General features: G+C 53.3%; 1 protein-coding gene across 4 annotated transcripts in view; it reads left to right on the top strand.

Annotated features, from left to right (window-relative positions):
• FRMD8 (FERM domain containing 8) overlaps nt 1–12,494 on the top strand; it is a 40,676-nt gene that overhangs the window by 7,521 nt on the left and 20,661 nt on the right. For 2 of the 4 annotated variants that reach the window (XM_077821300.1, XM_077821299.1), the window contains 5 exons: nt 1,984–2,202; nt 2,581–2,704; nt 3,132–3,278; nt 3,682–3,880; nt 5,228–11,583. In XM_077821300.1, the coding sequence (XP_077677426.1) occupies nt 1,984–2,202; nt 2,581–2,704; nt 3,132–3,278; nt 3,682–3,880; nt 5,228–5,349 (811 nt within the window). In that variant the 3' untranslated portion in view covers nt 5,350–11,583. Of the gene's footprint in view, nt 1–1,983; nt 2,203–2,580; nt 2,705–3,131; nt 3,279–3,681; nt 3,881–5,227; nt 11,584–12,494 lie in introns of those variants that run through there. The other 2 variants (XM_077821301.1, XM_077821302.1) reach the window with 2 other exon arrangements.

Genomic DNA, 12,494 nt, shown 5'->3' with positions numbered 1-12,494 from the left:
CGTAGGCCAAGCGCATTGCACAGGGGCTCTGTACATCCCTCCACTGTTCCCTATGTGCCACCTTCCATCTCAGGGACTCCCCGCAAACCCTGTCCCCAATCTCCCCCATGCCAGGGGTTCTGTGTGCCACGCATTCCCTCTACCCCCATATCAGGGTTCCCCATTCTCCTCTCTGTGCCAGGGGTTGTGTGCATGCTCCCATTCCCCCCCCATCCCCCCATTTTTCTGTTCGTCTGGGCAATCAGTCATTCGGGGCGTCAACGTGTTACTCTTGGGAGGATGAGCAGGGAGAAGCGGGGGTGATGTTATGCTGGAGGCGTTAATAGTGCCATCGACTACTTGTTTGATTTATACACAATTGCACAAGTGCTTGACGCTGGCTGTGTGAATCAAATGGCAGAGGCTCCATGTGTCCTCATTATTTCCCCCGCCAAAATCCATTGGGTTCTGGCCATTGATGCCTAGAACATTCCCTGAAAATTCAGGGAATGTTCAGATGCAACAGTCAACAACTATCGTTACGTCTATACAGAGAAATGCCATAGAGCTTGCAAAGCCTGTATACTCAACTCCACCAGCTACTCTTCTGTTCCTGCGTTCAGTATCGGTCCAGGAACAAAGCTGTGGTCTGATTGTTGTTTTCCCACTTTGGGTCTTCATTCTCCCACCTTCCTTTCTCTTTCTCTCCACTCTCCCTTCCCTACGACAGTTGCTCCCCACCCCCTCTCCCTTTCCATCTGCTAAAATGATCAGCCGTGGAATGATCTGACACTTGTCCTCTGAGAGCTTGACCGCCAGTGAGAATAGTTTGTGTCATGGGGAGTGGACCCCTTAAAGTATCATTAGAGACTCAGGTGTGTCAGTTACATTCAGGGCAGTTTTCCCTCCCCCACCCAAAGCAATTAGTTCAGGCTCTCTACCGACTCAGGCAGGCCTCACTGTGTTGCTTGCACTCAGGGCATTCCCCCCGCTCCATCTCTGAGCTATTGTGTCAAGCTCTTGGCAGACTCCGCAGATGCGGTGATATTAGTCACACGCTGATGACATTGGGAAGCTTCAGATTTTGTACCACTTGAATGTTATGCAAGTGACAAATACATCATACAGGCCACACTTGGTCTGCAGGCTGTATGTTTGACATCCTTAATCTAGTTGTGTACTTCCCTCCCAGAACTGGGAATGGAACCCAGGAATCCTGGCTCCCAGCCCCCTGTTCCTCTAACTCCTTTCCTGGAGCTGGGAATAGAACTGGGGAGCAGCAGCTCCCAGGCCCACTGCTGAATGTGCTTTCCCATGCTTGGAGTCATGCTGGGAAATGAAGATGGGGCGGGTTTCCCCCACTCTCTCTGCAGCTGGACGCTCCTGGCAGGGGGAATGCTGATCCCAGAATGCGAGTTTGGCTGGGATCCTGAGCCAGGATAATAGCTCATTGTCCCACCCCGCAATGCTCTGTCCATGGGGCAGCTTAACTGGGCTTGCGTGTGAACAATGGTGCTATTCATTGGGGTGGTGCTTGTAGCCGTGCAACACCCACCTCTCCTGGTGCGCCCCCGCCAGCCTGTATGTGTGCAGAACGGGGAAAGCCTCCCGACGTGGGTCGGCAAGAAAGGAGATGATGCCAGGGATGTACTCGTAAATGCTCTGTAAGCTGTGATGCTTCTGAATCCTGACGGTGGCAGAGCTCGAAATAGCACCCAGGAGTACTGGCTCCCAGCCCCCGCTAAGCACCAGACCGGTGGTCCCACACAAGTTACAATCTCTGGGGGAGCTGGAGAGGAAGGGGGCTGCCATAGCCTGGAGGGGGATGGTTAACTGGATCAGGCGGCTCCCATAATGGGGGAGGGTGGAATCTCAGTGAAGAGGGTTGCAGGTGGGAGGGAGGAGTCATAGCCCGGGAGTGGGGGGTGCTGAAGCGGGGGGAGCTGTCCTAGCCCCATGGGGGGCTGCTGCCCCCCCGTTCTGAGAGCTGTGCTGTCCCTGCAGGGAGAATCTGGAGGCCTTCCTGCCTGCTCACCTGTGCCGAAGGGGGCACAGCCTGCTGACGGCACTGTGGAAGCGGGGGGCCAAGCAGCCAGCCTACGAGCAGGGGCTGCTCCAGGCCTACCAAGCAGTGCGGGAGGAGGCAGCCTGTGAAGAGCCTGAGGCTCTGTGCCAGCACTACCGGGCCTATCTGCAGAGGTGCCACCAGCTGCCCTACTACGGGTGAGTCTGGGCACTTGGCTGCTGACTAACCTGGTAACTCCTGCACCTGTCAGTGGCGTGGGCTGGAGGCATTTGGTAATCCCAGCCCAGCAGTCCCATTAATTCCACCGTCTCCCCTGTTCGTGGTCTGCCCAGGCCCCTCAGGGGGTGACCTAGCTGTGCAAGAACCATTTCCTGGCCGGAGTGTGACAAGATCTCGCAATAGCGCCTGTATCTTTGCTATCTGTGGGTCAGGGGACATGGGGGAGGAATATGGTGCCCAGGGGGACAAACCCCAAAGCCTTCCCAGTTCTGTTAGTGAGCGCTTGTGCAATCCGAGCACTTCCCCGTGCAAGGCCTATCTGCCGTGGTGCAACGGATGTGTCTTTCTCTCTCCAGCTGTGCTTTCTTCTATGGGGAGATTGACAAGCCAGCCCAGGGCTTCCTGCACCGGGGAGGGCGCAAGGCTGTGTCGGTCGCCATCAGCTTGGAGGGTGTGTACGTCATGGACAGCAAGGAGAAGGTAACGCTGCTCAGGGGAACCAGTGGCGGGGGGGTGCATGAGAGCTGTGCACGGGGACATATATTGCTCTTTTGGGGTCATGGCTGGGGGCTGCCTCTGGATCCCCTTATTCCCTACAGTGTCTTCTAGTGCTGCCCAGATCCTTCCTGTACCGCCCAGAGCCCCCTATGCTGCTCCCCACACACTCTAGTGCCTCCTAATACTGCCCACATGTATGCTCTGTTTTCCATAATGCTGAGCCAGTCAGTCCCCCTGCTATGGGGCCGGATCACAGACAGTGCCCCCTAGAAGGGAAAGACCCCATGTCCCATTCCCTACCCCACAAGCCAGCCAGCCAGCCAGTACCCGCCCCTGCCCTGGGGCTGGATTGTAGCTGGCACTCCCTGGGAGAGAAAGGTCCCATGCTCCATCCCTCTTTCTATGGCAGCATGTCTTGCTGGGCCTGCGGTTCCAGGAGCTCTCGTGGGACCACACGTACCCCGATGAGGAGGAGGAGCACATTCTCTGGCTGGAGTTTGATGGGGAAAACGAAGGGACCCTGGTCAACAAGCTGCTGAAGATTTACTCCAAGCAGGTGACTGGGATCTCTGGGGTGTTTTTGGTCTCTGGGCCCCATCCAGCATCTGGCCGCCTCACCGAGGCAGCCAGCAAGCGGCAGGGGGTATAGTCCGTGCTCAGAGCAATGCTCCCATCACAGCACTGGCCGTCTTCCCCTTCTGGAGCCTGGATTTGTTTCAAAGGCCAACAAACAGCCACCAGACTGGGAACAGGCTCTTCCTGGGGCTGGGTTAGAAGGGAAAGTCCCCAAGCCCCATTCCCTGAGCCAGCCAGTCTCCCCTGCATGGGGCCGGATCAGACCTGGAGCCCCCTCTAGAGGAACGGCCTCCTGTCCCATTCCCCACTTCCCTGAGCCAGCCAGTCCCCGCTGCGTCCTGGTGGGGAAGGCCCAGCTGACCGACAGCCCCTGCTCCCTGCAGGCAGAGCTGATGAGCGGCCTTATCGAGTACTGCCTGGAGCTGAGCACAGCGGCGGAGCTGTCGGCCCCGGAGAACAGCAGCCTCCAGAGCCCCATGCTGCCTCCTCTGGCCAGCAAGCAGCGCCCCAAGCTGCGGCGGCAGAGCAGCGTGGTCTGCAGCCGCATCCAGCACCTCGCCACCATAGACTACGTTGAGGATGGTAAGCGGGGAGGGGCAGGGGGGTTGTCCCTTGTTGCGGCACCCGGCTTGGAGCCACCACTGGGGCTTCCCTGCCCTCTGCCAGTCTGCTGGAACCTCCTGTATCTCTCTTCCGCTCTAGAGCAGGGGCAGGCAAGCTTTTTGGCCTGAGGGCCACATCAGGTGTCTGAAATTGTATGGAGGGCCAGTTAGGGGAGGCTTTGCCTCCCGAAACAGCCAGGCATGGCCTGACACTTCCTCCCACCCCCACCCCCCACCCCGCTTCTCGCCCCAGATGGTCCCCCCAGGACTCCTGCCACATCCAAGCCCCCAGTTCCCTGACGGCCCCCCGGGGACCCTTGCCCCATCCACCCCCCCCAGCTCTCAGTCCCCTGACCGGACCCTCCGCCCCTAACTGCCCCCCACCACCCCATCCAACCCCCCTCCCCTTCCTGACTGCCCCCCCCCGACCCCTGCCCCATCCATCCACTCCCTCGCTCCCTGTCCCCTGACCACCTTCTGCTGCCCCATCCAACCCCTCCTCTCCTTCCTGACTGCCCCCCTGGGACCCCTGACCCCATTCCATCTCCCTGTTCCCCGCCCTCTGACCACCCCAACCCCTGTCCATGCCCCTGACCACCCCACCAACTCCCCTGCCCTCTATCCTGCCCCCTGACCGCGCTGCCTGGAGCACCGCTGGCTGGCGGCGCAGCTGCACCAGGACAGGCAGCTGCGCCGTGCAGCACAGAGCACTGGGTCAGGCCGGGCTCTGCAGCTGTGCTGCCCCAGGAGCTCACAGCCCCGGCGCCCAGAGCGTTGTGCCGGCGGCATGGCGAGGTGAGGCTGTCGGGGAGGGGAGCAGTGGGGGAGAGTCCAGGGACTAGCTTCCTGGGTCAGGAGCTCAGGGGCTGGGCAGGACGGTCCCGTGGGCCACATGTAGTTTGTCCACCTCTGCTCTAGAGTCACCCCCAGTGGAGTCTCATAGCTCCACTATCACCCCATTACCGGGGGCACCAAACAGGTGGGTGAGTAAGTGGCAGAGCCTGAGATAGAACCCAGGGGTCCTGGCTCCCAGCCCCTGCTACTGTAACCCACTAGACTCCACTCCCCTCCAGAGCCAGGGAGAGAACCCAGGCATCCTGGCTCCCAGCTCCCCCATCCCCAGAGTTGAGGATAGAACCCCCGTATCCTGCCTTAAACTCTGCTGTGACTCTCAGGAGCTGTGTCTCAGGGGAAGCAGTCATTTTGTTAGCCATTTTCAGCTCCCACCATTAAGCTGTGGCCCCGTGGAGTCCAGTGGGTGAATCCAGGGCTGACTTGTGCCCGTATCTCTCCTCCCCACCTTCTTACCCTGCTCCCTGGGCTCCAGGTAAAGAGATCAAGCGTGTGAAACCCAAGCGGACGGCCTCCTTCTTCACCCGCCAGTTCTCGCACGGCCCTACCTCCTACTCCGCTGTGCAGGCACCAGTGGAGAGCCTGGAGCAGGGCTGAGTGCCGTCTTCGCCGGTGCACAGGGAGCAATGGACCGATCCATCTAGGGGCATGCCCTGTGCCCAGCACGCTGGCTCTCCTCTGGGCTAGGAGCCTCTCTAAGTTATTCTGTGTTAATTTATACCAGTGGGATCCCAGCTTGCTGCATCAGAAGTCCTGTCTAGTCCCTCTTCTGCAGCCATTCCAGCCTAGGCCCTTCGGTGCTGGGGCTCCTCTGGTTACGTTGCTTTGTGTGTTCTTTGTGGGCACTGACACCCCCTCCTTCCCCCGGGTGGCGGAAGCCTCCCAGTGTGGTTCTACTGTACCTGTGCGGGCACGACACCATTGGTTTCAGTTGGCACTGATGTAAATGAGGGGAAGAGCAGCCATGCCACCTCGCCGAGCCAGTGTTGCTCTGAGGTCATCTTGCCCACCCCTCCGCACTCCTAGGCCTCTGAGAGCTGTCGTGATGGCGAGCGTGCTCTGCAGCGTTCCTGCCCCAGAGCTCTGTCTCTTTCCCCCGGGGTGAAGCGTCCCGTCGGGCCAGGCTTCACGGAGTGCAGGGCCAGAACCAGCCTGCATGTGCCCATCAGTGCAGCACATCAGGGTCCCGCAGCACCTCGCTAGTCCTGAGTGGGGAAACTCTCCTGTCTCTGAATGTCGCCTCCCCTTGAGGAGAGGGATTCGTCCGGTCTCCCCCGCAGGGCGGGAAGGGCTGCGCGGCGTTGGTCCATTCCCCATTCGATAGACTATTGAAGTGTCTTGGCTATATCCGCTGGTGGGTCATTCCATTTTCAAACCTGTGCAGGAGCAGGGCAGGGAAGGGGTCTAGCGATTCCGACATAATCCCGCCTGCGTTTCTGGGTGAACTGAATGTGTAGCAGATTTAAGACCTTTTGCAATTCAGCTGGGTGAGTCTGATTTCAAAGCTGGCCTCGCCTCTGGTCCATAGCTAATTCAGTCCAGGAGAGGTAGGCATGAGGTGTTCAGTGAAGCAAAGCGGGGAAGATTGCTTTGCTGCCGACACTTCACTAAAAAAAAAGCCTCCTGTCTGGGCCTGTCGGCTCAGGACATCTCACTGGTCCTAAAATTCCCTTCCTGCCCCAGGAACTTGGCCCGCTTTTTGGAGGGGTTTGTACGTTAGGCTTGTAAGTATCACCCTTTCTGTTGATGGGATATTTTTCTTGATGGCTGGACAAGTGAGTTGCTGGTGCAGGAAATGGGTGACTTCCCCCACAAGAATCTTTGTTCAGCTGTGAAGAAGGCACGCTGGGGTATTAATACAAAGGATCAGTAATTGACTGCAGCAGGTTTCCTCACTGGCTGTGCCTCTGTTGGAGGGAACAAGCTTCTTGCCTTTCTGAGGCTGATGGTTGGTCTATTTCAAGTTGTGTGTGGTGACATGCCAGGAGTCCAAACTGCTTTGCCTTATCCATTCAGTACAGATAGGCTGTTTTGAACGACTCAGCCTGTGTCTTGGTTTGGACTTGAGCCAAAGGGGTTTAGATACACCAGCCCTGTTAACTTTAACAAGAGCGGGACATCTAAATCTCTTGCTTCATTTTTGAAAATCTTAGCCTTAAAACCCCAGCACTGCACACTTTCCTGTAAGTGCTTTATTTCCCTAGTGGGGAAGAGCTCTAGTGGGTGCTTCTTAAAGGACAGTGTTGCTTGTTAATCCCCAACCCCCTTTTTAAATCTGCTCTGTTCAATCTAGCGTGGGTGGAGACATCCTTTCAATGTGGAAAAAAACCTTTCAGGGTGGGGTGTTTAAAGGGACAGTGTGAATTTAGTCTCTGAACTCCTGTTGAATTTCACTGGGAATTGGGTGCTGACTGGAAACCGTAGCCTTGCTTACCGCAGTGCTGTTCGGAGAGTGGGAAGCAAGCTGAGAGTGTGAAAGTGGAATAAGTCAGTTTCCCCATCTAGACAAACCCTTGGTGGCTGGCAGTGGCTGGCAGGTGCACAAGCATAGCACGTGCTCCTGGGCTCCCCAGTCTCCATCATGCATGTGCCCTTGGAAATCTCTCTCCTACGGCAGCGAGGGTTTTTCGGGGATTGTACCACGACCATTTGCTTGTCTCCTTCTCAACATCCCACCCCCAGGGAACCAGGTGTTCCTGCTCATGGATTGACCCTGGATGGCAGTTCATTCCCCTGCACTGCCTAGACAGGGTAAACGGCCATAAGCTATAGATCTAAACTGCTTAGCCAGTGTTAGCAGCACTGGTGCCAAAAAACTTTGCATTCTTCCCCCGGGGGTTGGCAGCTGAGCCCATGGTGCGGTTGGGGTGAGGCTGGCATTTTGATCTTTGTGTCTTAGATTTCCAAAAGGTTTCAGGCGCCCAGATCCCATTGAATTTCAATTGGATTCCCCTGCGCTCCTTTGGGAAAAAGCACTAGTCCCCATCTGTTGGTTTTGAGCATTTGTCAATGCCAGTCCGGTTTCCAAACTGATCAGCAATCAGACTGCTTGGAGGGCGAGACTGTCAGTGCCTAAGGGGTCGAAGTGTTCATCTCCGGTTTCCCTTGGGGATTTCCAGGTGGGCTTGTCCTCCGTTCCTTCGGGCCCTCCTGGCATTGCAGTGTCGTTAAGCGTGGATGTTGCTGATCCAGTGGCAGCAGGAGAGGGAGGCGTAGGCAGACTTTCCTGTGGGGCAGAGTTTGTTCACGGATGGTAAGGTAGAAAGATAGAGTTTATTTCCGTGTGTTACCAAGTGGCTTGGCTGGTTTCAGAACCTGTTTGGCAGCAAAAGTGTGAGGTGGGGGAGATTCGGTTTGGGGACGAGAAAAAAAATAGGCTCCAATTATTTTTAGGCTTGGCTGGGAAAGCTGCAGCACTTCGTGGAAGCAGGCTGGCTGCTTTGCCAGGGCTGGCTGCGTTTGCACCCAAATGGCATGCAAAGCTTTGGCTCTTGTCAGGGACAGCCTGCATGTTGGGAGGGCTGGATCGGTGCTGACGAAGACGCTGATACAGCAGACTTTTAGATATGGCAGGGGTGGAAGCACCAGTGGGTTAGCTAGGCCCAACTGTCAACTTGTCTAACTTTCCTCTGGCTTGTAGCATGTGCAGTCCCGCGATTCGTGTATTTCTGGAGCGTGTGCCGCTGCCTTAGGGCTCGGCTACACTGACATCTTATAGCGCTCTAACTTGCTGGCTCAGGGGGCTGAAACCGCCCCCTCCCCCGAGCGCAGCAAGTCTGAGCGCTTTAAAGCGCTAGTGTAGACAGGCTCTGAGCACTGGGAGCCAAACCCCTTGTGGAGGTGGATTACCAGGAGCGCGCGACCACGCTCGCACTTCAAAGCGCTGCTGCGGGAGCACTTCGACCTTTCCAGTGTAGCCATGCCCTTAGGGCTAGGTCGGTCAGTGACTCTAGGGGTTCTCCAGCTGGGGCTTGGAGCCAAGTGTTGGGCTCTGTCCTCATCTCAGTGTTGGAAGGGGGTCTGCTATAGGGACTTCATAAATGCTTTCGCTCCATCTGGGTCCTGGTCTGATTTCTAGCTCTGCCAGCCGGTGCCCTGGCTCCAGCCGTTCTCCCAGTGCGATGGCACTGCCCTTTCTGCTTCCAAGCCACGTCTGTGGGCAGCTCTGCTCTTTCCCAGTGCCGTTCTGACCCAGTTAGCCTCTTGCACCACTTTGCACTAACAGGAGCCACAGCACAAAGGTGCAGGACAGCGGTGAATCTAGCTCCAAGCGCTGAATGGAGCGGAGGTGGGGGTTGCTAGTGATTTGAGAAAACGCAAAAAATACAGGGCATGATCCTGTTTCAAACCAGGAGGCTTTAGAACCTTCCCTGGGGTGCCTGTCCGTTTCTCACTCTACTGCAGAGTCACCATGTTAATGTGAGCATTGAAATGGTACCCCACCGAAAGCATCCCAGTCTCGTCAGGGGTAAAAGAAAAGCACATCGGTTAAAGGTGACAGCCACGTTTTCTGGGCAGGAGAACTCTGATATCCCATATGCAAAGGCTGGGCTCTTCTTGTGCCATGGGACTGAAGCACAAGGCTTTGTGAGACAGATGTGGATTCTTGCAGATTTGGAGTGGAGCACGGGGTGGGGGGATAGTTTTTCTCCTGCGGTGCCTGAGGTCTGGGAAGTGAATGGAGGAAGGAGCTGGGTGTGCGGAAGGGACGTGGAGGAGCTGCTGCAGCTGGGAATGAGCCACAGGTCAGCTAAACCCGAGGGCCCTGGGTTTCAGTAGTGATTCTGGGGGGAGCCCAGCCTGAGACTCCTCCAATGTGACTGGATTTTCAAAGGGCAGGTGCTCAGCAATTCCTGGAAATCAGGCCCCTTTTAAGGGTACCCAAAAGTTGAAGCACCCAAAATCCTGAGTCACTGTTGAAAACTCTTGGCTACAGATCATTCATGTTAAACCTGAGACACCCAGTGTCTGAACCCTGAATACTCTGGGTTATGTCATGTCAGTAGAAGGTTCCTTGAAGCAGCTTGTCTCTTGAATGCTGCAAAATCCTTCAGAGCAGACCAAAGGCCTACATTTTGCATCTGGTGTGAGGTTCGAGGTTCACTGCAGTAACAAGTGGGTGTGAAATACCGCTGGGTCCTTGCATGCACTGGGATAAAATTGCTACATGACGCTGATGGAACCAGGCCCAAAGCATTCAAGGTTCCAATCCCCCTCTGTGCAATTAGATTCAGGCTGAGTTGGCGCTTTGGTCAGTGCCTGTTGTGTGCTCGGTTTTGGGGACTGCCATGGGGGCTGTTAAAAATGCTGAGCTCTGCCTTCATTCTGCACTTCCTGTTCAGCTTGCAGTTAGCAGTGTGGGAGGGGCCGGGGGAGAAAATAGTTTGCCTCGTAGCCATTTGCAACTGCTAGTGCTTGCATAACTGGACTCCTCCTTTTCCTAGGTCAAATGTCACAAGAAACTGCTCTAGCACAATTGCTGCAATGTTTTGGGTTTGGACGATTTTTTTTTTTTTTAACCATATAAACACTGCTCTTGGTTTGAGGTTTGGCTAAAAACACAGGAGGGGAGTTTTTTAATTACACTTGGGCAACATTTGGACCCGCTTCCTCTCATTTTTGGAAGGCAAAGGGCTTCTGTTTTGGTTTCACAGATCTAAATAATGCCCCCCCTAGTACTTTACAAATGATCACTTGGTGTGTCTTCCTCCTCCTCTGGTATATTTCACAACAGTTGCAAGAAGACAGCTTTGTACTCTGACCCACTTGTCCAGGTCTTCACTGAAGCTGTGCTGTTTACAGCACCTGGGATCACTGTTGTGTTGATTTAGACCAGCTGATGTTCTGGCCCATTATCAACATAAAACTCCATATTATTAACATAGGTTTTGAAAAACCTACAACACTAACTAGTTGCCATGTGGAGAATTTTTCACCGTTGGTCCTGTGTCTCATTTTTTCCATTTACCATTAAAGTTAAGTGGTCGGTTTCCCTTTTGGACATCAGTTAGCTTTCTCCTCCTGATGCTGTTGTATTGTATTTGGGTCTCCGAATGGCATTTAAATCCAAATAACTTTGTCACTGGCTTATTTTATTTAAAAATTCCAAAAAAAGTCTCTTCTCAGCAGGCTTTGTAAACCTTCCCCTTTGTTTTGTGTAGAGTGAATTTTGGGTTCTGTGCATAAGTGTTCCTTTCATTCCAGCCTTCTTCTATGTTTAATTCTAGAAGTCTGTGGAGTGAGATCCATATTTTTCACTCTTGGTAAGGTTGCATGTCTTGTTTGTCTGGTGCCATGATGCCTTTCGGGATAAAATTGCCAACATGTGTCTTAAACCACGATCCATACAGCTGGATCTAAGATCAGTTTATGCCAAGCACTTTGTAAATGTGCCTTTAAACGCAGTGCCATGGAAGGAAATGGACTGAAATGTATTCTCTCTGGTAGCCAGTAAGCAAATCATTCTAATGTTACCTGGAGGAATTGTGCTTTTCCAGGCTGGATTCTGCCCTCAAAGAGACCTGAGTTTGTAATGGAGAATCAAGCCAATAATTCTGCACGTCTGTCTGAACTGTATCATTCTGTCTTGTGCTCATTGTATCTTGTATCTGGAAGTGTTGATTCTTTTGTGTGATGTGTGTGTTTGAATTCCCCTGATCTGGAAATGTCATACCTATCAACAATATGCAACACAAAAAATGGCCTTCTCTTTTTACTGATTTCTGTGTGGATTTCATTTTTAGAAGGAAAAAAAATTGTGTACATACTAATATTTTTCTTTTGTATGCTACAGATCACTCTTATAATAAAGAGGCTGTTTTCAACAAATAAGGTACTAATTTGAGATCTGTTTATAAAAGGTACTGTCTGAGAAGCCAGGTGTTAAGGTGGGCAATGTTAATTACAGCATGTGATTGAGGAAGGGAGGAGAGAACTTGTTTTCAAAGCTACCCCATTTCACATGTTGTGTCTCAGTTTATCTATGATCATTATAAAATCACTTCTGTCTTAAGTACTTTTCTGGCCCCCATCCCTATAGCATCTGAACACTTCACAATCTATAATGTACTCATCTTCACACCACCTCTGGGAGGTAGGGCAGTGCTATTATCCCCATATAACAAATGGGGAAACTGAGGCACACACTAAGTGACTTGCCGAAAGTCACACAGGTCAGCGTTAGAGCAGGAAACCAGACGCCAGTCCCTCAAGTCCTACTCTAGCATCCTACCTGTTTGAGGGCTTTCCTTCCACCCTCCCACTTCCCTGGTTCTTGTCATGCAGACAGCAAGCAGCAAAAGACCGGAAGTCCAAAGTGCAGACAATGCAATGTTTATTGGGGGTTAATTTCCGGCAAGTATGATTCCCATTTCCCTACCTACTGCTTGTTTGACCCCCGTTTATATAGTAATATTCTCAGCTATACCTTAACCAGTCATTTTACTGAAATCTATCTAACCAATCCTAACATATTGTAACATAGTTCTCTAACCAACTATATCCCACTACCCTAATTAACTTACACCTCGCAAAATTAATTATACAGCAGACAGAAACAATTAGAGAACCAGACAGATTAACAATAGAAAAGTGGGGGCCATAAAAATAATACAGAAATGAGGGTTTCACAATTATCGATAAGTGATTTCTTGCCGGATACGATGTTATCAATCTAAGTTGGTTTTTTTTTTAACCATCTTACCATCTGTTTCTTTATCTGGTGGTGATAGGCACTATCAGGA

This window comes from Eretmochelys imbricata, chromosome 7, assembly GCF_965152235.1.
Source record: "Eretmochelys imbricata isolate rEreImb1 chromosome 7, rEreImb1.hap1, whole genome shotgun sequence".
NCBI lineage: Eukaryota > Metazoa > Chordata > Testudines > Cheloniidae > Eretmochelys > Eretmochelys imbricata.
This window is presented reverse-complemented; position numbering and strand designations above follow the sequence as displayed.